This window comes from Bos taurus, chromosome 13, assembly GCF_002263795.3.
Source record: "Bos taurus isolate L1 Dominette 01449 registration number 42190680 breed Hereford chromosome 13, ARS-UCD2.0, whole genome shotgun sequence".
In the NCBI taxonomy this organism is placed as follows: Eukaryota; Metazoa; Chordata; class Mammalia; order Artiodactyla; family Bovidae; genus Bos; species Bos taurus.
This window is the reverse complement of record NC_037340.1, coordinates 41523129-41549399: the sequence shown is the minus strand read 5'-3', so window position 1 is coordinate 41549399 and position 26271 is coordinate 41523129. Positions and strand designations below refer to the sequence as shown.

Below are 26271 nucleotides of genomic sequence, written 5' to 3'. Positions count from 1 at the left end.
ATGTATTCTCCAAAAGGCTTCCTTTTGAATCTTGATCAGCCAGAAGCGCCCGCCCCACCACCACCACCCTTTGGCCTTTTATGGGTCATCGCTTTGGGAAGTTGAGTTCTATTTGTTGATATTCCTTCCCCACTGGCTAGTTTCACATGATGAAGAGCCACGCGGATGAAGGAGTGTTACTGGAAATTGCAGGGAGCCCAGAGGAGGCCCAGATTTGAGTCTGAGTCTATGCGCTGGGACAGCACCCGGAATAAAATCAGTGCGCGCTAACCCCTAGCATAGTCGTCGATTATAAGGCGACTTTTACGCAAACCCGGCAGCGCCGGACAAGACTGGGTAACAGGGGACAAGGGTAAAGGAAAGTTGTGCAGATTTCAGTCCTCCTTCAGATAAGGGGGTGGAGGGAGATTTGGAGAAACATCTGTTTTCAGCCCGAGTTACCCGAGAACTTTTTTCCTGGAGAGAAGCTCCCGGAGCAATTTACAGCATTCCAGCCAGAGGCTCTCGTGCCAGACGCTCTGAATCAACCTTTAGAAACTCGAGCTGCCGGGAAGGGAAGAAGCCAGAGTCGCAGGGGTGGGAGCGCCCCCTCGGGCCTCGGCGTGGAGACCAGCGGCGGGCCCGCGGCGTGAGCGCTCGCTCCCCGCATCAGCCGGCCGCGCTCGACTTTCCCGGGGAGGGTCCTCGCGGCCGCGTCGCCCGAGCTCCGCGGCGTCGCCACAGGCGACGGAGGCCGATCTGGATTTGTGCAGAACTTCGGGGACCCGGAAGAAGCGCCAGCACCCCCCTGCCCACCGGAAGCCTTTTCCGGGAGACTGGGAGACGCCGTCGGACGGCGCGAGCGTCCGGGTCGCGCGGGCTTAGGGCCGCGGGAGTCCGTAGGGCTGTGGTCTATCCCGGGGCCGCGTGACCGACAGGGGGAGCCCTATCACTGCGGAAGCCGGGGACCCGGGGCCGGGCCACCCAGGGGCGCGCCCTCCTCAACCCGGCCGTGCTCTCTTCTGCGGGCGGAGAGGTTTCCAGAACCAAGAGCGAAAAGAGAGGAGTGGACACACATAGACGCATATGTGTGTTAGACACACATAGGTTAACCAGGACGCTCGAGCTTTCCATCTCCTGCACCCCGGAAAGTTGTCTGTCGTTTCTCCGGTTTTACTGTCTGATCTGTTGGCTCAAACGGTAAAGAATTAGCCTGCAATGCAGGAGACGTGGGTTCGATCCCTAGTTCGGGAAGATCCCCCGGAGAAGGAAATGGCAACCCACTTCAGTATTCTTGCCTGGGAAATCCCATGGACAGAGGAGCCTGGCGGGCTACAGTCCATGGGGTCGCAAAGAGTCGGAGACAACTGAGTGACTAAGCACACACACTACTGAGTGTGAGAAGGGCCCCGCAGGGAGGAGGAAGGGCGCGTGCGTGCGCGTTTGTGTCTGTGTGTTTCTGCCCTGGGCCTGCACAGAATGCTTTGAAAAACAGGCCAGTGCGCACCGTCTCTCCCAGCCCTCTGGAGAGTGGTCAGGTCGTTTCCACCCACGATGGGGGACGGGTGAGAGATGCCCAGGGTCTGGTCCCTTCGGCTCCCCCCCCCCCCCCCCCCCCCCCCCGCACACACCGACACTACGTGTGCCTACACCCAGGGCACTCCCAGGCTGTACCCAGGACCTCCCTGTCCCTCTTGGGGGTTCTCGCTTTTGGGCAGACGAAGACCTTTGGCTATGGGGAACCCTTCCCCGGCCCTCGCTCAACGGATACATTAACGCCCTCTTTATGAATTAGTCAGATCAGCAGTGCCTGCACCTTTAGCTCAAAGCGTTGCAGGCTCTAGCGCCCTGGAGTAGAGGAAAGGGGTGGGAGTTGCCCCAGCCCACTGCTCCGCCCCTGTCCTCTGGCCTGACCCTTACCCGGCCTTCCGCTCTAGATGCTCAGTTCCGTGCCTGCCACCTCGCTTCTGTCTTTGGCCACCACTCCCCACAACTCTGGACAGGTGGGGCAGATACCCACTGTTTCCTCTCTCTGTGGGGTTGAGGGCTCAAGGCTGCATCCTCACGGCCCAGCTGGGTTTTTAGAATCAAGAAAGTGTGTCCACCTCCAAACACCTGTAGTAGTATTCCCTACCACCCCCACCCCAAATCTGGCTCACTGAGGTCTCCGTATCTAACCCAGAACAGATGATCATTTGAATTGGAAGTTGGATCGAAAATAAAAGGACGAATATGGTGCTAGGGTTGCAAATTCTCATAAAACAGTTCCTCGGGAAAGCGGAGACCACAGAGCCCCTCGGGCGGACTCTTTTTGCCCCAGTATTGATTCCTTAATTCCCCTCTCTCCTCTTGCCTCACCCCTCACCTCAGGCCTTGTTTGTTTTAGTTATGAAACGCTGTGGGTACTTCGGTTGTGGCTGAAAAGTAACCTTGAAACACTCTGTTCTGTCAGAGACAAATAGTCTCCCAACCGTCGCAGCTGCTGGCGGGGCCGCTTGCGCCCTGCACCCGGCGCCGGGACAGTGGGACGGGGCTTGTCCCCGCCAGCCGCCCGGTCGGGCCCTGGAAGCCGGGCTCGGAGGAGGCAAAAAGCCGGGGCGGCGGGACCGCAGGCCTTCCGTAGCCGCTCTGGGTCTTAACTGTAACGGGAGTGGCCTCCCAGCAGCAGCGGCCGGGGAGTTCAAGGTGTGTACACAGTTTTGCTACATAGGACAGCGCTTTGCAAACTGGCTCTGTCACCAGCTGGCTGTTTTGACAGGGAATGAACCCTGCGAGCGCAGAAACCGGGATAAATAAATGTGGCTTTGATAAGGCTCTGCGGAGCCTGAGCGGAGGCCGGACGCGCCCTCGGACCGACGTACCAGGCGCCCGGCACAATGAGACTCGGCGGGCGGGGGGAGGGTTGGTGGTAGGGGTCAGAGCCCGGGGCCGCTCCACTGGGTGGCCTCCTCAGGGGTCCTCCTCCCGCGGGGACGCCCCGCAGACGAAAGTGGGGGCTGGACCCCCGAGAGGCCCGCGTCCACCCTCTTGGCTCTCCTGTCGAGGCTCCGCGCGCGGGGGTGCAGGGCGGCTGAGTGGGTGGGGGGGACGGGCAGGTGCGGGGCGCAGGCCGGGGCTCCCTCTCGCCCAGGTGTGAGCTGATTATTCAAATGGGCTGCCCCGGGTCTGGGGATTGGAGGCCCGCGCTGGCGCGCCGCGCTATATCACCAGCCGCCCACGTCACTGCGGCACTTGTCCGCTGCGCGGTCCACACCTCCTCCCCCTCCCTCCTCCACCCCTTCCTCCTCCTCCTCCTCCTCCTCCTCTCCGCCCCCCCACCCGCCCCCGCGCCGCGCGCTTCCCGCCGCCTCCGGGCAGCTCGGCACTGCCAGCCTCGGCCTCCACCGGGCAGCCCGCGAGCGCGGCGGCGGCTGGCGCTCCGGCGGCGGGGCTCGGCTCCGGGCCTCCTCCTACCCCCGGCCCCCTCCTCCCACGACCCAGACCTCCCGCCCACTTCCCACCACCGCCTCCGGCCGGCCGAGGGAGCGGGGCCGAGAGACAGGGAGAGCGAGAGGGAGGGAGGGGACCGTGCCTCGGCCGACTTTTTTTTTTTTTTTAAGGAGGGTGGGGGTGGGGGGGGTGATTGCCGATCGTTTGTTGTGGCTGTTAAATTTTAAACTGCCATGCACTCGGCTTCCAGTATGCTGGGAGCGGTGAAGATGGAAGGGCACGAGCCGTCCGACTGGAGCAGCTACTACACCGAGCCCGAGGTAGGCATTCGGCTTTGCCGGGGAAAGCTGGGTGGCGGTGTCTGCCCTCGGTCCCAACCTCGGGACCGCTTCACTGGCCGGCTCCCGGCCCCCCACCCCACCCCAACACCACCCCCAACACCACCCCAGCCTCTCGGGGCAGCCGCCTTTCCCACCCTCCTTCGACTCAAATGGGTCTCTCTTTTTTTTTATACGACACACTGTTAGCCTTGAGATAATATTAACTTTGTGATCAAATATTGACTTGCGGCGCCTCCAAATCCTCTCCGTGGCCGAGCCACGCACTATCCTAACAGAGTTGTGTTTGGCAGCGCGCGGCTGGGGAGGGGTGGGAGGTCGGCCGGCGAGGGGGTGGGGAGCTGGAGAGGAGAAGGTGGGCAGGAGTCGGGGGCTGGGGTAGAGAAAAAAAAGGTCGAGGACGAGACGACAAAGAGGAAGAAAGTTTGTGGCTACAGAGCCCAGCCGCGAGCAGTTCAGTTCGCGGTCCCCTTCCCCTCCCGCCACTCAATGTCTCAGGGTGGCCAAAGGCTCCGCGCGGGAACCGCGTCTAGGTTCCCCCGGGGACCAGGATGGGGTCCGGGAGGAAGGCTGAACGGAGAGGACCCTGGGATCGTCTCCGCGGGAGACCGCCCGGCGCCGTGTCCCACAGGTCGCTGGCCAGGGTTGGAGGTGGCTTCCGAGGCAGCGGCGCCTGCTCGGTGTACTGGCTTGAGAGTCGGGGAGATTCTGCAGAGGGGAGATGCATTTGGGGGTGCCTGGCTCAGCGCGCTCCTGGAGACCACTGCTGTAGAATCTGAACCGGGCGCAGGAGGGCTGAGGGGTGACCACGAGCGCAGAGCCGCAGCCCCTGCGCCCCCTCTCCGAGGGCGATCGCGGCGCGCTCCGGGTGACACGGACGCTGGGTCGGGGTCCCGGCCGGGGCCGCGCGAAGGCAGGACTCCCTGGAGGCCTCCCTGGAGGCCTCCCTGGAGGCGGGGGCCTGGGCTGGCCCGATGGCCGGGTGTGGGGCGTGGGATGTGGGGTGTGGGGCGGGGGTCCGGCCAGGCGGCCGGGAGCTCTCCAGCTGCGGTGCTAATGCTGTGCGCCTCCCTTCGGGCTCTGTTCTCAGGGCTACTCCTCGGTGAGCAACATGAACGCCGGCCTGGGGATGAACGGCATGAACACGTACATGAGCATGTCGGCGGCCGCCATGGGCAGCGGCTCGGGCAACATGAGCGCCGGCTCCATGAACATGTCGTCGTACGTGGGCGCGGGCATGAGCCCGTCCCTGGCCGGCATGTCCCCCGGGGCGGGCGCCATGGCCGGCATGAGCGGCTCGGCCGGGGCGGCCGGCGTGGGGGGCATGGGGCCGCACCTGAGCCCGAGCCTGAGCCCGCTAGGGGGGCAGGCGGCCGGGGCCATGGGCGGCCTGGCGCCCTACGCGAACATGAACTCCATGAGCCCCATGTACGGGCAGGCGGGCCTGAGCCGCGCGCGCGACCCCAAGACGTACCGGCGCAGCTACACGCACGCCAAGCCGCCCTACTCATACATCTCGCTCATCACCATGGCCATCCAGCAGAGCCCCAACAAGATGCTGACGCTGAGCGAGATCTACCAGTGGATCATGGACCTCTTCCCCTTCTACCGGCAGAACCAGCAGCGCTGGCAGAACTCCATCCGCCACTCGCTGTCCTTCAACGACTGCTTCCTCAAGGTGCCCCGCTCGCCCGACAAGCCCGGCAAGGGCTCCTTCTGGACCCTGCACCCCGACTCCGGCAACATGTTCGAGAACGGCTGCTACCTGCGCCGCCAAAAGCGCTTCAAGTGCGAGAAGCAGCTGGCCTTGAAGGAGGCCGCGGGCGCCGCGGGCGGCGGCAAGAAGGCGGCCGCCTCCGCCGGGGCCCAGGCCTCGCAGGGTCCGCTCGGAGAGGCGGCCGCCGGGCCGGCTCCCGAGACTCCGGCGGGCACCGAGTCACCCCACTCAAGCGCCTCCCCGTGCCAGGAGCACAAGCGAGGGGGCCTTGGGGAGCTGAAGGGGACGCCGGCCTCGGCGCTGAGCCCCCCGGAGCCGGCGCCCTCGCCCGGGCAGCAGCAGCAGCAGGCCGCGGCCCACCTGCTGGGCCCTCCGCATCACCCGGGCCTGCCGCCCGAGGCCCACCTGAAGCCGGAGCACCACTACGCCTTCAACCACCCCTTCTCCATCAACAACCTCATGTCGTCAGAGCAGCAGCACCATCACAGCCATCACCACCACCAGCCCCACAAAATGGACCTCAAGGCCTACGAACAGGTGATGCACTACCCCGGCTACGGGTCCCCCATGCCGGGAAGCCTGGCCATGGGCCCGGTCACGAACAAAGCGGGCCTGGATACCTCGCCCCTGGCCGCAGACACCTCCTACTACCAGGGGGTGTACTCCCGGCCCATTATGAACTCCTCGTAAGAAGACAGCGGCGACCTGGCTAGCCCGGGACCCAGATGGGAGAGACAGGAAGTGGGGTGGAGACTCTGAGGAAGGGCTGCTGGAAAGGTGCAAGGGAGAAGGACCCTTCACACCCTGCCCTGCCCCCCCACAGAGGTCTCCCCTCACCCTCTGCAGTCCTTCCCTCCCTCACGTGGGCCACACTGATGTCTACCATCCTATATAAGGAGGGAAAAAGAAAAAGCTAAACAGTTTTTAAAAAAGAAGAAAAGCCTCAGTTTCCACTACTGTGTAGACGCCTGCTTCTCTAAAAACCTGCCAATTCTTGACTTTTTGTTGTTGTGGTTCCTCTTCATTGCTGTCGTTGCAGGGAAGTCTTACTTTATTAAAAAAAAGAAAAAGAAAAAAACACAAACTTTTGTGAGTGACTCAGTGTAAAACTATGTAGTTTTAACAGAAAACAAGAGTTGTACTATTGTTTTAAAAAGAGAAAAAAAAATAATAATGTAAGGGACTGTTGTAAATGCCCAAGAAAAGAAAAGAAAAAAGCATTCGCATTCTTGATACGGTGAAATCCAGGTCTCAAGTCTGACTAATTTATGGTTTCTGCGTGCTTTATTTATGGCTTATAAATGTGTGTTCTGACTGCAAGGACCAGAGTTCCACAAATCTATATTAAAGTGTTATTGCCAGTTTTTTGCTTTGAATCTTCAAGATTTTTTTTCCTTTGCCTGATTTAAAAAAATAAACATATCCGGGATATATTTTAAAATTGAGGGAGGGAGACCCTGACTGGTTGCAGGTTTCATTTTATTTGGAGGGCGATGGTTGCTGCTTTATCAACATTTTATTGTCAACATTTCAGACAAACTTAGAGTTGAATGAATTTTACAGTAAACAGACACACACCCATTGCTCAGATCCTATAGTTCTCAGCTCAGTATACTTGTTATACTGGATGTCTGACCCATCTATCCACACCTCCATCAGTCTACTTATGTTCCTAGATGCATTTCAGAGTAAATTTCAGACTTCAGTACACTTCACCCTAAATACTCCAGCAAGAACATCATTAATGGAACTCAACATTGTTCAAGGTGACTTTTTGAATTTTGAGTTTAACTTTACACAAAATGAAACTCAAAGATCCTAGGTGAACCATTCTGGGGGTTATGGGGTTGATGCAGGTTCATCTCCAAAGCCTGGCAAAAACCACACTCCATATCCATATTTTCCAGCTGGGCCATGTGAAGGTGAAATGTTGTTGACATCTCTTGCACACTGGGCCTGGTTTCTCTTGGAGGAAAAAAAAAAAAAAATCCTGGATTTCGTGTGTGTGTGTGTGTGTGTGTGTGTGTGTGTGTGTGTGTGTGTGTTTGCTGTATTCCCAATCCTGGGCCTACCTTCACAGTGAGTCCAGATTGGACTTGCAAATTCCTGGTGCAGCCCTTTTCCTTTTTGTCATTGCCTCTCTCTTCACCTTTTCCTGGAATTGGGTCTCTACCTGCATTTGACAACAGGCTTCTGTTTACGATCCACCACCACCCCATCCCACCCTCTACCTTCACTTAGATGTTCTGCACAACCTTGGTAGAACTCGCTGCAGCCCAGAGGTAGTGAGGCTTCTGGAATCATGCATTTGAGCATTTGGTCTGGAGAAACAAAGGACTTTCTCCTGGAAGAGATTTTAAAAGGGATCTTGGAGTTCTGATGGAAATCTTTAAAATAGGTATATTGGGGAATGAGGCAGAGGTAAGAGGGTGTCCGGCATGTCTGGCCAGGTGCCCCCTGCCAAGGGTTGGATTCCAGGGGTCTGCAGGTTTGCGCCCTACCCTCCAAACTCCTGGGACCTTGCCAAGTGACCTGTTAGGCCAGGTTAGCAAGCCAGGATTACAGGGCCAAGGAGATGAGTGGGTATGCTGTGATCCTTAAAGGAAAACCCCAAAGCATAAAGGAAGACCCAGAATAAATTCTTACAAATCACACTGCCTCCTTTCAAAAATAGCCTAGCAGGAGTAAAATCAGGGCCAATAAGAGCGGAAACCTCAGAGGCCAAATGGGGGTTGTGTGGGCAGAGTGGGCTCTGCTTTGGTTTTGCCAGAGGCATCTGCTGGCCTGCCAGCTGGCCAGGCTAGGGCAGGAGCCAGTGGGCTCTAGGGGCCCCCAGAGACTTGGGATCATCCAGGGCAGAGCTAGCTTGCATAGGGTGAAAATTTCTGGAGTGAGAGGCCAAAACTTTAGCCCTTGGGTTTCTAAGCCCAAGCTCCCCTGTCCAGACTAGATCTTTGGGCTTCTTGACCACCCAAACTTGAAGTGTCCCTGGCAGTTGCCTGAAGCCTGGACACCGCCTGTCAGATCGCCCTCTGCCACCTCGCGGGATCTCTCTGCCCCTCAAACCCTGGCCTTCCCAGGCGCTTGAGGGGGGTTTGTACTCGCCTCCGCCTCCCGCCTCCAAATCCCTTTTTAACATGCCACATTGTCCCGAAGAACACAAGGAAGAGAAATTGGGGAGGGGGAGGGGGAGGAGAGGGGATGGTGGAGGGGTAGGCGATCCGGAGGCCGCAGCCAGCAATCAGGGCCGTCTCTCCCCGTGGCAGGGACACACACGTCGTGAGCCCAGCCTGAAATGTGTTTCATTATCACATAAAAGGCTCCTGCGGCGAAGGAGCCGAGAGGCAGGGCCGGGGGCAGAGTGAGGGACAATGAGGGCTGAAAGCGCTGCCCTAACCTGCTATGTTTCCTATCGCACGCCCATTGTGCGAGGGTCGTTTTAAACTACTTAGCGCGCCCCCCTCCACTGATCCCGGCCGATAAGATATAGTTCTGTAGGAATACTTAAAAAGGATGTCGGGGAGCAGGCCGCTCCGGAGGCTTTTCGGCGCATCCTGAGTCTTTCGGCCCTACCCTCTCGCCCCAGCCCCTACTCCCGCCAAGGCCCCCAGCTTAACTGGCGCTCACACTGCCCTCCGCCCGCGTCCCCCAACTCTGCGTAGTAGGGTGCAGCGTCTCTTTTTCCCTCCCTCTCCCTCTCTTTTTCTTCCTTTTCTGCGCGCGGGTTTAAGCAACCGTGATCTGTGAATAAACAGTCAGTAAACAACCGAAAAAAACATTCTAGATCCGAATTCCAGGAGGGTAAACTTTCCAGGCCACGTCACACTTCAGCAAATTTGCACAGATATTATATTGCCCCCCTCCTTTATTATTCTTTCTTTCTTTTTTTTTTTTTTTTGCAGGATCCCATTGTACTTAACTGAATTTTATAACGCTGATCGATATCTTGGTAAAATATTCATTTTTAAACTAGCGGGCAGTGAAATCTTTGCTTTGTGTGCTAAAGTCAACAGTCGCTCGGTTTGAGCTCAAATAAATGCGGGGATGCCTCGGCTCGGAGCAGTCGGCCGCCTCCCTCCGCGCTCTGGACGCTCTGCTGCCGCCGCCCGTCCGTCCACCCGCCCGCCCGCCACACCGCAGGTAGGGAGTGCGCCCCCCACTGCCGTCCGCGCGCCTCCCCGCCCCCAGCCAGACCCTAGCCCTACCCGGGGCTCCGAGGCCTGAGGGGCGGGGAAGGAGGGAGAAGCCAAGCCGGAGAGAATCCGGGGTTGGGGAGGTGGCCTTTTCGCGGGGAATTCTGAGGATGCTAGGTGTTGGGGGACCCAGAGTGAACCTGGGTCCTGCGCACAGCTGGAAAGTTTGGCGGGGGCCCGAAGCGCCGGGAAGCCACCGCAGGCTCCCGCAGCCTCTCTGGGCCGGGGATTCGATCCGAGGGCCTCCTGTCGCCCTGGGACAGTCGGGGAGGCGGGGGTGGGAGCCGGCCTGGGCCTCAGAAGCTGGGGTGGGGGCGGCGGAAGATGGCGCGCTGGTTCTGGGAGGCTGCAGAGCGAGGCCCGAGCGTGGGTTCCAGGGACGCGGAGGCCCAGCGGCGATGGGGGCCCCGCCGTCCGGGAGCCGAGGAGGGGCAGCGCCTTTCCCAGCGGCTCGGGAAGCCCGGGTTCTCGCCGTGAGCGCGCAGAGCCGCAGAAAGGTCCGGGAGCCTCGGGGCCACTAGCCGGTTCCAGGAGGGAAATGCTGAACCCGGCCGCGGGGCGGTTCCTCGACCACTGCCCTCCCCTCCGCGCTGGCCCTGGACACCGGGTTTGGAGGGATCAGACAGACGGTGTCGCCCCATGTCCCTTCCCCGGGCCTCTGATGGCGCCGGGTCACCGCGCCCGGCATCTGTCCCGCCTACGGGAAAGCGCCCGCTCGGAAAACTAGCGGCTCCGAGGCTGCCAGTTGACACAGCAAGACCCTCGACTTTGGAGAACGGGGTAGAAAAGGTGTCTTTCCCCTGGGGTCTACCAGGTGCTCCTCCCCACTCCAAATCTGCATTCTGCCTGGGGGTTTGCTTTCTAGGGCTGGGTGTCTGGCTTGTTGGAGGCTCGCGCCGGCTCGATCAGTTTGGTATTTCGCCAGGACGTAGATCTCGCTAGGTCTCGGACCACCGAAATTACCCGCCACCATAGCTGGAAAGTTTCTTCCCTTCCCACCGCAGTCACACATATCTCAAACCCAAAAGGCCAGAAATCGGTCTTGAAAATTGGCATGGTCAGTTCTGTGGACACCTCCCTGTGTAGGGAGCCTGGGCGCCCTCCACCTCCTTCCCCCGTCCCCGCGGGGCGGCGTGCGCCTTTGTCCACCGCGCCCAAGGCCGGCTGGGGTGCGCGCCTGCCCTGCCGTGATCCCAGCCCAGCTTCGGTTCGCGTGGCTGGTTATCTTCCCTGAACGAGACGGCTCGCCTGCGGGACACACGCGCGGCTAATCGTTTTTAAATAATTAATGCCTCCCCGTTCCGCTGGTAATGCGCGGCCTCGAATCCGTCAATTACTTGTCATTAGACGCTGTCGCCCCACGTCTTTCCCCGGGCCTCTGATGGCGCCGGGTCACCGCGCCCGGCCCACTCCACGGCCGAAGAAAAAAGGTGCCTGGGCTCTGAGAGCCGGTGCGGAGTAGCCGCGGCCCTTAATTCAGTGTTTTGAAAGAAAGACCCTCGCTGAAGAGATGTAATCTTCCAAATGGCCAATTTAAACGCCTGATGTTTATCGCCTGCCTTCTCCCGGCTTTATACAGAGAAGCCCGTCGTCAGTGCTTTGGAGGCCTTTTAATGTGAGGAGGCGTGGGGCAGGGAGAGGTTAGAGAAAAAGCTCAGCGGTGGGGGAGGGGGGGCGGGGTGAGTAAGGAGAGGGTGTGTTTGCTCAACAAGGTACCTGGAGGTACCTCGGGGTAACTGGTTTTCTCTGGGACAGCACACCCTTCTGAGATCGGGGCTCTGCAGATCCTCTCCACTTGGAGCCGGGATCTTCTGAACTGTGTTGTCCAGAACTCTCCAGAGAACGTGGCAGGGCCTCTGGGGGTGGGAATGTCCCCTTTGTGCTAGGAGGGAGGAGGAAAAATCTGAGCAAGCAAACCACCCCCGCCATGGACCTAACCTAACTGTGGCCAGTGTCTGCAGACTTACAGGCACTGAATCCCACCCAATAGAAGAGACTCCCTCATACCAACCCCTCTGAGAGCCACCAACCCCACAGAAGAGCAAGATTTCAGACTCTAGAAGCCTCTGTCCGGCCAGAGACCCAGTGGACACCAGCCTAGGCTATAGCACCATGGCAACCCAGGCCGCCCAATGGTTGGTGGAGCGAAATTACACAAACAAAAACAAGAAAAAACTCTCCCAAAGTTTGCTACTCCGTTTAATTACTTATCAGTTGCTTCCTTTCCCCATCAAATGTTCTTTTTGTAGTAAACAGATATCTGAGAATCTCAGGCCCTTTTGGAGTGAAAACAATACAGTGAGTCCACAGCAACCCCTACCCCCCGGGGCCCACCACCCCTTGACTGGAAAGCCAGCTGGCTTTCCACTTTACAGAGGTCAGCCCACAGCTTTCTTACGGCCACTACTCCCAGGACTTGGTTTCCTCTGAGAAGAGGAGAAAAGAGAATGTGGGCTGGAGGGAAAGATCCTAAGGAGGGTGGGAGAAACTATTTTAACATGGATGGGGGAAAAGTCCAGTTGGCACGGGCCTGTGTGTCCGGCCACCCAACCCACCCATCTCCGTGGGTCCTTGGCTGCTCCTGAGACCATATCTTTTCTCTGGGCAGGCACAAGAATTGGGTTTTTGTTTTTTTGTTTTTTTTTTTGAGAAATTCCTTTTCAATAAGATGCACTGGATATGGGCAGGGTGTTACAGGCACCTCCGGAGACAAGCAAACAAAAACTGCTGGGAGTCAATGGTGCCCCCAGTGGTGCTCAGTGGGGTCCCCAGTTCAGTGGGGTCCCCAGCTCCTGGCGGGCTGCTCCTCCCTTACACAAAACTCCCAGGGAGCGTGCTGCCCCTGGCACTCCAGGGGCTGCCTTGGAAGCCTAAATCCTAGGGCATCTTCCGCATTCTGTTCACAGCCTTCCTGCTCTCTCTCTCATCCTTTCTCTCCTTTCTTCTTTAAAACAATCGTGTGTGTCCCCCCTCGCCCCCTCCCGCCATTGTATTTGTTGATGACCTAACACGCTCACACCAAAAGCCACACACAGAAAACCAACAACGTGGGATGGGAGGGGAGACCAATTATGAGTGAGGCTAACAAGCGGGGAACACCCAAGTTGAGGCCGGCTGTCTCCTGGGAGACTGATGGAGGCTTATTTTACAAGCTGTCATTCCTCCCTGGTCCCTATTGCCAGACTGGAAGTGATTCCTATTCTCCCTTCCCCCAGCCCCTGCACCCTTGGGGTTTGTTCCAGAGTCTTTGTTCATCCTCTGCAGAAGGTGCTGAGGACACAGGATGGTGTCACAAGCACATCTGCACAGCAGTGTCCTCAGTTTTTTACCTTAGTGGCTGATCCTCAGAGCTCCGTGCTCACTGCTAACAAAACACTGGTCAGATGTCCCTGTTATACATGTCCCCCCATCCCCGCCAGGTTCCCATGAGAAGGCATCGACTCACTCTTTACACACACCTCTTTCTCAAAAAAAGGTGGGCAATGTCACTGCCAGATAACACAACTGATAGTCTTGGTGCTGGAAAAAAAGTGACACAAATTAAGCTGCATTCATTTATATAAAACTAGAGGTTCTCACATCTCATTAGGGCAAGTGCCTGTGTTGAGACACTCTTTAAGCTACTCGGAGGCTCTGATAGTCCCTGCTATGCCAGGATGCCGTGCCAGCAAGGCCATATTGACTGAACTTAAATATGTCAAACGAACTGAGAGGGAAAACTTGTGCATCATAAAGATAGGTGCGTGAGGGGGAAATACTGGGTATGATGTAGATGAAAACTTTGGAATCAGAACTGTTTGCTGGTTTTTAGTTCTACTTGCTTAAGTGGTTCCACTTCTGCTCACTTATATGGTTGAGGACTAGATTTTCTTCCTAGGCAAAACAGCATTTCCATGGTTTCACTTCTTGGGGAAAAAAGGTAAAACACAGGTTTCAAGAACAAGTAGGAACATTTTTGGACCGAGGTTGCTCATGACCCCAGCAAATCAAAATAAGGGGCATGTGGGTGAATTTCAACTTGCTGCTAAGTCGATTCAGTCGTGTCTGACTCTGTGCGACCCCATGGACTGCAGCCTACCAGGCTTCTCTGTCCATGGGATTCTCCAGGCAAGAACACTGGAATGGGTTGCCATTTCCTTCTCCAATGCATGAAAGTGGAAAGTGAAAGTGAAGTCGCTCAGTCGTGTCTGACTCTTAGCGACCCCATGGATTGCAGCCTACCAGGCTCTTCCGTCCATGGGATTTTCAACTTATTTCATTAGAAATATGGCCTCAATTCATCATCCCATTTGTTTTCACAAAGCAGATGTAGTTACATAATGGATTTTCTTGAAATGTTGGCTCACATAAAGAAAAGCATGCAACTCTTAATCTGAAGACTTGAGTGTTCAGAGTGCCTTCCTGGAAAATAGAAAACAACCTTGGGAAGTGTTTGACGGAGAGAACTTGGGAGGAGCTAAGGTGTGAAGTGGGAGCTAGGGGCTGGGGAGGGCAGATGACGAAGGAATGACATTTTCTGGGGAGGACCAGGGTAGATTGTTGGCCAGGACAGGACCTGGGTCACAGGCAGTTGTGTGTAGAAGCCAGAGGCTTCTTTAGCAGAGAGATCAAAATGCCAACCTGTGCACTTTGCTAGAAAGGAGATGACCCTCCACTTGAGCTTTCTGCTCACCTTACCTTCTAAAGCCCAGCCTAAGAAATTTAAAATAAAGGACACCAATTTCACTATGTATCTTCTATTCAGTCTGCAATTCTGAGCTACGTGAAACTGAGCTGTTTACACACAGAAAGAAGTTGCAACTTCAACAACTTGCTAGCAGAGAAAATTTACCGTCTACCCAAAAAAGATGAGTGCATTTTGGGGCAAAATCTTCTACCATCTTAGTGTTTCTCTCATTCCTGCCCCAGCCCCTCTCCCTCTTTCTTGATCATGACTATACTCCATCCACCATCTCTGAGTGGGGTCCCCTTCTGTACCATGCACCAAGCTAGGTGTCTTCAATGAACATGACCTCATTTAAGACCAGCAGCTGTCAGAATTTATGGGTGATGGGCCCAGGCAGAGAGAAATTAGAGAAAGAGCTCCAATTTCACAGTTCAGCATTGAATCCAAGCCTTTTACCTCTGTGTTCTTTCAACTTTTCATGGTTTCATGTGATATGGGCGCAAAACTCTCTGATTCTAATGCAATAGGAGGTCTGCTTTCACTAGGACCCCCAGGTTTTCAAAGTGAGTTACTGATGGTAAGCAAGGAGGGGGTTGGGGAAGGAGCCCCCAGTGTTAGAAGAAGGCTGGAAAGACACAAGAAGATCTCAAGGAGAACAGGCTTGGGCACTTCTTGGAAGGATGGCAGAGACCCTCCCAGCGCTGTCCTAGAAAGGGTCTCCTTTTCTTTCTTGGAGTTAGAATTCCCATGCGCCATGGACCCAAAGCTGACCAGAGGATCAGTCAGGCCTGGACCATGACTCCTCCCCATTCAAGCTTTGGGGGCCACAGGCTAAGGCTGGAAGGGAGAGGAAGGGCAGAGAATCAGCAGCTAGATGACTCTTCCAGTGGGAGTAGGAGAGAAAAATGCCAGAGAAGAGGAAAATGTCAGGGGCAGAAACAATGGCTTGCATATAGACTTAAACCATCCACAGACAAGGCGTCACCTGTCAGTTCTACTCCTTACCAGGGATCTTGATCAGGGGCCTCTGACCTCCCTCTGACCTGCACCTGGTGGCCCAACAGCCCAGGTGACAGCACAGCTGGAATGTACACTCTGACCACAGCTGGGCCCTTGCACACCCTTACTCCAATGCAGCTGTGCAGGCAGCTGTGCCCTGCCCCCACAGCCGCCTCCCCCAACGGCATACAAATGCAGATCTGGTAAACACCTGCCACTAGGTTTGGCCCAGAATGGGATGCTGGAGGAGAGGGTGGAGGGGGGGGTGGGTGGAAGGGGTACTGGCCTGCTTCGATCCCAGAAGGAGACCGGGACCCCACCTCAGTAAGCCTGCAGTCTGGGGGCAGAGTGCCACCCCAGTGGAGCTGCACACAAGCAAACGGGTGTGCAAGCCAAGGATGGCTGCTGCCTGCTTGCCCCAGGCCCTCCTGGCCTGGAGGTCTCCTTTTCTTTTCTACTTACTGGAAGATAAGTTCCCAGACTGTTTTAAGTGGGGTGGGACTTCCTGCAGATGGGGCCCCTCCCCATTGGGGATTCCAGGGGAGGTTCTGGACAACTGAGTCCTAAGACCCGCTCTGCACCCAATGATGTCTTGGATGTGGGGATGACCAGCCCTTGGAAATAATTAGAGTTCTGGATTAAACCAGTCTCCCCACTGCAAACTGATAATGGAGGCATTAGACTGAGATGGGGAGAAGGGCAGAGTCACCACGGTCAGACCAGGCGCAGGCCAGCCCAGGCACCTAGCCTTCTAGACAGGAGGAGGAGAATGGAAACTTGGAATCTGTGGGGGCGAGCTAGGGGCGGGGGTCTGATCTGCATTTTATCCTCCTCCACTTTAATCACCACTCCCCTCCAACCAGCCGAGTTTGCCAATTAAAGGCCAATCTCTCTTGATTTCTTTGCTTTAGAAGGACATTTCGATTCATCCAGGCAGACAATTAAATCCCCTTCTCGCCTTGCCCTTCCCAGAGCTCAGAACAAGATGCCTCCGTATCTCTTGCCAGCATCGAGCCACGGGAAGGAGTTGATCTCAGGTGCTAACCTGCAGTTATCAGGATGCCAGACTCATTTAGGGGGCTCAGCTCTGGAACCTGAGACGATCCCTTCATTGATCCTGGAAATCGCTCTTTAGATTTTGCCCTTGCTCAGTAAACAACTAAAAGTAACTGCAGGATTTCTCCCTTGCATTTAACAGAATCTCTCTCTCTCTCTCTCTCTCTCTCTCTCTTTCTCACACATACACACACACACACACACACACAGTCCACCACCCCCACCCCGCCCCGCGTTAGGCTCCTGCTCTTATTAATCATGAAGGGACAGAGAGACCACAGTCTTTATCTGTGCATGCTCAGTTGCTTAGTCGTTTCCGACTCTTTGTGACCCCCATGGACTGTAGCTCGCCAGGCCCCTCTGTCCATGGGATTCTCCAGGCAAGAATACTGGAGTGGGTTGCCACTCCCTTCTCTAGGGGTCTTCCTGACTCAGGGATTGAACCTGCATCTCCCGAGTCTCCTGTGTCTCCTGCATTGGCAGGCAATTTCTTTACCACTGGAGCACCCTCAGCTATCCTCCCTAAAGCAGTTGGGTCTTTCAGGGGGTGCTACTCCTTCCTCTGAGAACTAACGGCTCCCCCAAAGGACACAGCTTCCCATGTTCCTACGTCTGTAGCGAAAGCTCCCTACTGAGACTTGGGCTCCCTCTCCTCCCAGCCTCCCCCCACCTGCCCCCCCCACCTCCTCCCCCAAGATCTACTTCTCAGAACCTCCCTAGGCCTTCCTCCTTTCCCCCTCCCACCCCAGGACAGCCGAGCCTCCTCCATCTCTGGCTGCTCAGACACAGCTGAACATTTGGGGGTGAGGGGGCAATTGCTGTCTACTACGCCTGACAGCTGCTTCTAGATCGCCTGCCTGCCTTACTCTTTGGGGGTAAAAGCAAATGAAATTGGCAAACTTACTCTGATGATCAATGCTTTTAGGTTCTTAGCAAGATCCCCGTTTCCTCCTGCATTAGGACTAGAGAAAGAAAATGAGGTTCCTATTGCCCGTAGTTTGCCATCCTCTGAGCGGACGGTGTGTTTTAGCTGAGTCCCCGTCATGAGCTCTTTTCTAGGAGGAGGTTTGCATGGCTGTCATCTGTGGACATCGAACTCCACCATCTATTTGTGTAAGATAAACAGAAAGACATAATTGCCAGTCACCCACAATACGGAGGATTAGGATGAATCCTAAACAATGATCATTTAAAATTCAATAATTGTTGAAAAAAATTAAAAGTCAAATGATAAAGGTCAGTTTTCCTGAAGGATTTAGGTGCAGTAAGCCTTCTATGATGATGATGTTTTTAAAAAATTAAGGAACTTTCTTTTACAAAGTCAATACTATCTCAAAAGACATTCCTTTCTCGTTTGCTTAAACCCCTTTCGTACGATAAAAGGAGTATTTTGCCAAGGAGATCGGCACGATACTGTTTGCCAAAATCAGCCAGCCTCAAGCAAAGAAATTTCTGAACATCTCACCACTGTAATCAGTGAATCTATTCTTTCCAAGATGCCCAAACTCTAATATCTTATAATTGTTTAAAGTCACTAATATAGTCCATGAGCTCTTCAGTTAAAAAAAAAAATCTTACAAAATAAGACAGACATTCAAATCTGTAAAATTTTAGGATTTAAAATAGAAATAGTGATTCAGAGTAATGACCATTAACCAAATTATACACACACACACACACACACACATATAATATATATTCCTTAAATGAGGAATTGTTCCTGAGAGTGCTATTTTGTTATATAAATACCCCTGGACCGACCAATTAAGTATGTCGTTTCTTTGCTACTTACCTCTTGTGCCACAGTTTCATGAAGGAATATAAAATGCACTGGACTTGTGATAGATTTATTATGTGCCAATCTAGCTGTATATTTGATGATGCTCAACTATCTTTTACAAGATGCACGGTGGACGATGTGTCCGAGGATTACTGTCCACCTGTGTTAGCCTTTGGTGTAGCTGTTTGCACACAGCTCCGAGCGTCTGGCCCCAAGGTTACTAACAGTGGCATTTTGTTAAATATCAGCTTTGATATAACTAAAGCTAATTAACCAATTTCATGACATATTTTTCTCTAAATTTTATGTTTGATAAAATAGCTCAAAGCTGCTAATTAAACTTCTTGCAAAGACTATCTCTTTGTATTTCTCAGTGTTCGTCTTTCTAGCGACAAAATTTACACTGAAAGTATTTCTGGGGGAAGTAAATATATTGATCATTTTTTGATTAGTTAAAACTACTAATAAAATATTTTTAAATGTTTCTAGGTAAAATTAGAGTAGATTCTATGTAGAATAAGAACCTGTTTGCTTTGCCTCCTTCCTTTGGGCCATGTTTGTGTTGCTCTCCCTACACCTGCAGAGCTCTTCAGCTATAGGTCACGCTTCTGGTGCCCAGAGGAAGCCGAGATATTTCGGAAAATAATTCAGGAAAAACCCGCAGATATTATTGGGACCGGGTGTCACCTCCCCTGGCATTCTGAGACAAGCAACATTGTGTTTGGTGCAGGGGGGCGAAAAAACACGACCTAACAGTGTTTACCTGTGTATTCAGCCATGAAATTGAATATTATCGAAGTTGAAAAAATGCAAATTGAATTAAAACCAGGGAAAATTGTCTTTGGAATTACAGCCGCCCGGAGCCCCCAAGTGTTTGCTTAAATTGAAGCGTTTAGAAAATGAAAAACCTCTAAATTGACCCCTCTGCTCCCCCCACCCCAGGAAGGAAATGTATTCCTTACTTCGACTTTTAATTCAACTACAAAGATACGGAGGCTCCGACACCCATTATTCGCCCGAAGCAGCAGTCACGCTGAAATCAAGAACTTTTTCTTTAAAATGAAGTGTCTTGCTTTACCTAAGCGTTACTAACGTCGGACCGCTTCAGAAACCCAGCGGCCCCGCGGTCCTCATTCCTCTGGGAACCGCAGTCTCTGAAACGGCCTCCTGCTCCCCGTTAGCAGCCTGGACCCTCTGCCAAGGCCAGGCAGCCGCCCCCTTCCAGGGTCCTCGCATCCTGGGGCGCGCATCCGAGCCGGGCCTCCCCGCGCGGCCAAGAGCCCGCGGCGGAGATGAGCGCAGAACTGCGAGGTGCAGGGCAGGAGGGTCCGCCTAGCCCCGCTCGGCGCTCACTTGGCCAGCACAGGACTTCGCAGCGTCTTGGTCTGGGAGCCCGAAAAAGGGAAGCGCCAGATAGATATTATTTCTTGGGAAAAAAAAAAAAAAAGCAACAGGCAGACGGGTGGTCCTTCTTGCCTTTACCAGGTCCTTTACCCCACGCACTGGAAGGGTCAACCTCACCCTCAGGCGCCCAGGCGCCCCGGCGCCCCCGGGGAGGGGTCCGCCCTCACCACGCTCTGCTACGAGAGAAGCGGGAAGCAGGGCAGGGGCCCCGCAGGTGCGCAGGGCGCAGCGATGGGCGGGAGACCGCAGGGCGCGCGGCGGGACGCGCGGGTGGAGCGGCCCAGAGCTCTGCGAGCCCCGGGGGTGCTTAAGGGTGCGAGCTGGTCCCCGGCGGCCACGCCCACCGGCCCGAACTGGGATCGTGGGGGTCGCAGGGAACGTTTTGTGGAGGGGATGTGCTGGCGCGGCTCGGGAACAGCTTTCCCCTCGGTCGGTGACCTCAGAGGACGCGCTGCCTCTGGTTCGACCCCATCCATTGGACTCCAGCCCGGGAGCCCGGTGCCAGGCCCCCAGAGGCCCGTGCGTGTTTTCTCTCCCTTGGGGAGGGAGGGAGGTTGGTGGCCCCGGCGTCGTTCGGTCCCCACTCCTGGCCTCTTCCTGACACCCTGCAGACTGAGGGGTAGCCCCGGTTCCAGAAACGCAGTGGCTGCCGTACAGATCCCCAGGCGCGGGCTGGGGAGCCGCGGACGCCGGTTTATATGTGAAACCTTCCCCTGTATTTCCTTTGCAGGGACCCCTGGATCCAGACCAGCTCAACTACGGCTATGAAAACAGACCCGTGTCCCCCAGAATTTTTAACCCGTCCTTAAGGTGTGGTCGTGCCCTGGCCACTCGGGACCGTATATCCAAGGAGAGTTGTGGGGGACCAGTTTGTGTTTGTCATTTTCAAAACCAAGCGGAGGAAACGGCGGCCAATTAAAATGACATATTTTTATTTGCCTCGCACGTTGTCAGTGATTTGTCCCCGGGGATCCACAATTTTCCCAAGCCTGTTAACGGGTGACGATGAATGAGTGCCTCGTGTAATTTAATTTTCCTGTCACACTAAATAGAGCTACATTGTAAACCTTAGATCTACTCTTACTGATAGGATCGCCTTGTTTTGCCATTTGCACCATAAAGACCCCCAAAAGGGACACTGTATTGTGACCTCTACTCTTGAATTATTCAAGAACTTAATGACATTTTCCATTTTAAAAAGGGGAACTAATTGCCATTGATGTAAAGCATGTGACCTTCTCTGGGTGCCCAGTATGAGAATGTAGCCATCTGTATTCGAACCCCAGAGCTGGGAAACTGCAGGATGCTGGCAAAATAGGAGAAAGATGTGAACAGAAATGAGCTTCACATGGACACTGGATTCAAACATATTGTTCAGTTTCACCCCAAACCATGACTTAGACTTCTGCAAAATCCTCTCATCTAATGTAAAATTTGTATTAAAAAAGCCTATCAACTCAGGCCTGGTTTTGGGGCACGACATGACTTTTTAGCTACAACAGGAACAGTAAAAATTGTAAAATCCACTAGTCCTTCATTAATGTTAAATTACTTTGTGTGATATCGAGCAAAATATATAATCATCTACTGCCCTGCTCCCTTTCTTTCTTTTCACAATGAAACTCGCAACTGTAAAGAAATTGAACCTTGGTATTTGCTATTTGAAAATCAGTCTTGAGTTTCTAGGAAAGCCAGCGCTGAAATTCTTCAGTATCAGAATTCTCACTTTTCAAATTACTTGAAAATGGAGGCTCAACTTTCCTCAAAGTAAAAAGAGTTCCGGTGTATTCCCGACTGGTCTTTCACTCTTTCCCCAGCCCCCAGGGGAAAGAAAAGTGAGAGAAAATGAGAGAAAACTTCTACCAATGTTGTCTGGCTTCCAAAATTCACAGATGAGTGTATGAAGATGATCTGATGGTTTTCCTGATTCATCTAAGTCCACTGCCAGCATTAACTGTGATAAAGTCTCAGTGGGTTGGGAAGTAAAATCCTTTCCCAGGTTGGGCTACAGATATTTCTTTGGAACTTTTTAAAGTGATGCCTGAGACAAGGAACTGTCATTTCTGCATCGAGTGGGCAGTTCTTTTTAAAATGACACTGAATAGACAGAACTCTGGTTTCACGGAGACTAAATATCCTTTGCCTGAGGCTGCAAATCCACATCTTTCTCTTGTAACATCACTGGAAAAGAATATGAGGTGCATTTGAACATTTAACTTGGTTCTAATGAAGCTCATGTTATGTCAACAAGCTGGACCTGGATGGAATCGCTGGGGCCAGCCAGAAGTCAGGATAGAATGCCCAGCCCTTCATCTGTACAGGGGTGTGTGTGCTTAGGCTCTGAGTAGTGTCCGCCTCCTTGAGACACCATGGACTGTAGCCTGACAGGCTCCTCTGTCCGTGAGATTCTCCAGACAAGAACACTGGAGTGGGTTGTCGTGCCCTCCTCTGTACAGGAGTGGTAAGTGTTGTTTTAAAGGAGTTTGTTATAAGGCTGTTGTTGCCCAAATCATATAATAGAGCAACTGTTTTTGTATTTCTTTAAAAGAAACCTGATTCCTTCCTTTCCTTGGTATCATGCTTTCTTTGTGTACAACATGGCAGAAAAAAATTGAATAAGGATACATAGTTCTTATTGTCAGATAATAAGGACATACTTAAGAAATATGTTTGAAACCATCACAATATTATAATTATCTTCCAATTAAAAATAAAATTAAATTTAAGAAAAGAAAACATTTCAAGTCAAGAAAAGTTGGCACACATATAGAGTGTCAATCCATCTTCTTGAATATATCCTATGATTAAGGCAACACTTTCTGGGTCAGATGTTAATTTAATTATAGAGATTTTTCATCTGGTTCTTCACATTTAAAAATGTTTCCAACAACTTGCTGTAGACTATGAGACACACAAGAAATTATACATGTCTCTTTAGCATTGTGTAGTGTCATAATCCAGTAATTTTTTTCACAATGACAGTAGGCACTAGAAAATTTCATTCATTTTTCAAACTGTCACCATGGATAACTTATAGTTATTTTTCTTCTCATTTCAAAAAGCAACCCTCTTGCTCTGGGACCACTTGAAGTGCATTTTAAGTGCTGTGGAAAAGTTTGCGGCATCTTTAGAGCATGGCAGAGCCCTCTCTCCTGGCTTCATTTTTGGGTCTCACCGCCTTCTGAATGGATTTCGGTGTTGACAATTCATAGAGCCTGGAGGAGGGGTTCTATCTTGATTGCACTCAAATGGAAGGTGCTACAGGGGTATGCAAGAGATTCTGATTCAGGGCCATGCTTCATCCAGTTCCCATCATCAGTTTTCCCCTGCCCTCCAAAACAGAAGGCAGGAAGAAGGAAGAAAGAAAACAAAACACAACATTGAAACATATTCCCATTTGGCCATTCTTGAAAAGGTAAGTACCTCATCCACAGGGCAGGATGCCATTGTAGTGTTTCATCTGGAAATGGGCTCTTTATTTCTCCATCAAGCCTGGTGGGAAGGGCTGCACCGGGCCTTTGCCTTTGTGTCTGTTGGTTTGGGTGGAGTTCAAGAGATAACCAAGAGATCACTTTGGTTCTTTGTCAAGATGCTGTTGGCTCACTGAAAGGAAAGAATGAGACAACTATTGAGGGGCAAAGTGATTTAACTTAGGATTCCTAGGCAGATAAATACAATCAGGCCAGCTTGCACTTTTTCACATATAATGTCTTCAGTTTCCTAGGTTCCAGAGGGGTTGAGCAGCAGCTGGGGGCTGAGGGCTCATCCTCCTCTGTTAACTGACCCCCAAGAAGACCAAGAGGGGCACGTGTTCACCCTCTGCCTAAATTTAGTTACATCCTTCATCTCCTTTACATATTTTAACTGCTTGATATATGGGTTTTTTCTTTTTTTAATGTCAGCACTAGAGACATTTGATGCTAACATCTGGCGTCAAACATTTGACATTGACATTTGACGCTGACATCTGGTTCTGTTTATCTGAATGTGTCCACCCAAATACATTTACTGGACTTCTGACTGTCCATTTTTCTTTCTTGGGGAATGACATCAAACCAGGATACCACTGACACGATGACTACAAATACCTTTGGAAAAACTCAGTTTCTTCTCTCTAGCCAATACTTGTTTCAAAAACAGCGGCTGCAGCTTGGATCTGGGTCAGGACCCTGCTTATGCTGGGAGACAGTTATGCAGGATGGGTAAATGTGCCTTTTGGTGTAGAAACATCCTGCTGTTTATGTCCTCTTTCTTCTGGGAGGTTGTTGGGGGTGGGGGCTACAAAACTCCTACAGGACTTTTCACCTGGTGGATGAAGCTCACATGTTACCAGTATAGCTTCTCCAGTATGCAGATTAAATGTGTGGATCATGGAATAATTAAACAGTGGACAAAACATGTCTTGAGTTCATGGAGGCTGAATACTCTGGACATAAAAGCCATCAACTTTGTAATGAAAATATAGGGACTTTTCAAAATAGGCCATCAGGATGCGGTTTACTTTTCAAACGAGATTCTAACGACAGCCTAACCCTCTTTGACTGTATTCTTCTGTTTTCTGTAGATTTGCTTATTCGCAGGTACTGGGACAAAAAGATGGGCTGGAGGGAGGATGCTTGTGCTCCTAAGTGGTCCACATGCCTGAAAGCACACAAGCTTCTCCTGGTGCTGAACTCCGACCTTCACAGGAGAGTTCCTAAAAGTGCATAACCCTGCCGTCAGCCTGCTCCTGGGGACCTTACCCCACAGTTCCCCATGAGGGTCTGGGGAGTGAGGTGGGTTCTAGACGTGAATATGAGCTCTCGGCACAAGGGAAGCGATGCATGAAAATCACAATTTGCAGACTTGGGCCAAACTACCAGACCAACAACCGCCAGAACTAGTCAGCACCAAGATACAAAAACATAAAACATTAAAGTTGCCCAAATAGACGCTTAACCTCCCCAAAGTTACTAAAGCTTCTGATGAATGAAGAACGATGAGCAGCAAGTTGTCTAAGTCCTTGGCTGAAGGCATCATTACTTCTCAATGACCAGATAAAGTCCACGAGCTCAGAGTGATTGTTTGGGGGAAAAAGTGGTTCAGGACCCATGCCTCGTGGGTTTCCTCGCTGGCCAATAAAGCATGGGCAATTGGCCACTGCCTCACAGAAGAGACAAGAGTGGCCAGCCTGGAAACAAGCCCCGTGAACTTCCCCCAGGGGGGTGCTTGTGCCCCAAGGAGCCCAGAACCTGATGGGCACATGCCTGGATGCCTCTGCCATCTGCCCAGCACGGCACACACTTGCAGTGCTGATGAGGATGCATCCCCAGAGGGAGGGACTGGCCATGACCCAAGGGAGGCCAGTGTGGACAGGGCTGTATTGCCCTTAGCTCCATTTCTAGGTTTTAGGGTAAAGAAAGTCCCCCCCACAAAAAAAGGATGGAACTCAACTTCTTTTTTGAAGACTGAGGGTCCCTCACAAGCTTCAGGGGGGTTTTCTAACTGTTATTTTTTCAATGTGCTTTGTCTCTGTGGAGAGGCTTCAGAAGGCCCTTGAAGTCCTTAGCCTTAAATCCGTGTTAATAGGGGAAGTCTCTCCTCTCTCTCTTTTTTTTTTTTTTTTTTTTGGTGGTGGGGCAGTTTGGCTGGGAGCAGCGCTGACCCAGCCGGCACTCGGGTAGACCCGCTATCATTGACAGGGCACTTATTAACCAGCGCTCATTTGCAGGATCAATATTTCCAGCAAAAGAGTCCACACTGCAGATACACCACTATGTCTCAGTTTTTTTTCCTTGACAGACGATTTATTTTATAAATACATATGCTGGAGAAGAAAAGGCTGTCCGAAGGACTGTGTCTTTTATCTCTGGGATATGCAAAGCACATTTATTTTCAGCTTTTATCTCCGGAATTGTATGCTGATCCCATACATATAGATTGATTTTGTTCAGGTAGATAATGAAAAGTCAAGTGGAAAATTACACAATGGCACTCGCGATCCTGGTCTTATATCGGTATATAAATTGGTTTATTATTTCATTCTATTAAAGAGGCTTTTTTTTTTTTATTTGGTACCAGGAAAACTTCAAAATACATCAAGTTGTCAGCCTCACTGAATTTTCTTTTGGGGGAGGAAGAGAAGAGGGGGCAGGGGGAGATAATTTCTCTGACTGCTTCTGTTAATTGTATGGGCTAAATGAGCTTGTACTGGGCCACTTCGAAGTCGCTCATGCAGTTTCTGTAACTCTGGCAGCTTCCTGGGGCCAGGACAAAGATAACCATCACACATATCCTGATACACAGGTGGATATTTTTTCACTCCAGGCATTTCTAAATTTTGTCACAATGACAGGAAAAGAGGCAAGCCACTCTACCACTGGCTGCGCCACCACCCCAGCACCAAGAGGCCAGGGGGGAGAAGGTGGCAGCCGGATAAAGGCTACCACCAAGGGACAGCTTGGAGCCAGAATCCTGAAGGAAGCATTATTAATAAACATCTCTTGGACATTTGGTAGCCCGTGGAGCCTGCTCCAGCTTAAAGCAATTAATTCAGGACACTGACATAAACTCTCCAGGTCTTTGACAGCTTGGAGCCGAAATAAAAATGCTAGTTCTCCGGGGAAGAGAAGGGGATGGCTAGCTCTTTTCTGGACTGTTTGCTTATAGGCCCAGAGAGCAACCTTCCTTGCCGAATGAAATGCAAGGGCACAAACAATGTACCAGGGAGA

At 52.6% G+C, this 26271-nt stretch overlaps 1 protein-coding gene across 5 annotated transcripts in view; it reads left to right on the top strand.

The window, feature by feature from the left end:
* Nucleotides 1-3346: 3346 nt before the first annotated feature.
* The window catches only part of FOXA2 (forkhead box A2), a 67552-nt gene continuing 44627 nt past the window's right edge, over nt 3347-26271 (top strand). For 4 of the 5 annotated variants that reach the window (XR_003037795.2, XR_003037792.2, XR_003037794.2 and 1 more), the window contains exons 1-2: nt 3657-3728; nt 9366-9603. Coding sequence is in view for 1 of the 5 variants with exons in the window: in XM_025001047.2 (XP_024856815.1) it covers nt 3642-3728; nt 4837-6153 (1404 nt within the window). In the remaining 4 variants the exon portion in view is untranslated. Of the gene's footprint in view, nt 3729-4836; nt 6840-9365; nt 9604-26271 lie in introns of those variants that run through there. The other variant, XM_025001047.2, reaches the window with a different exon arrangement.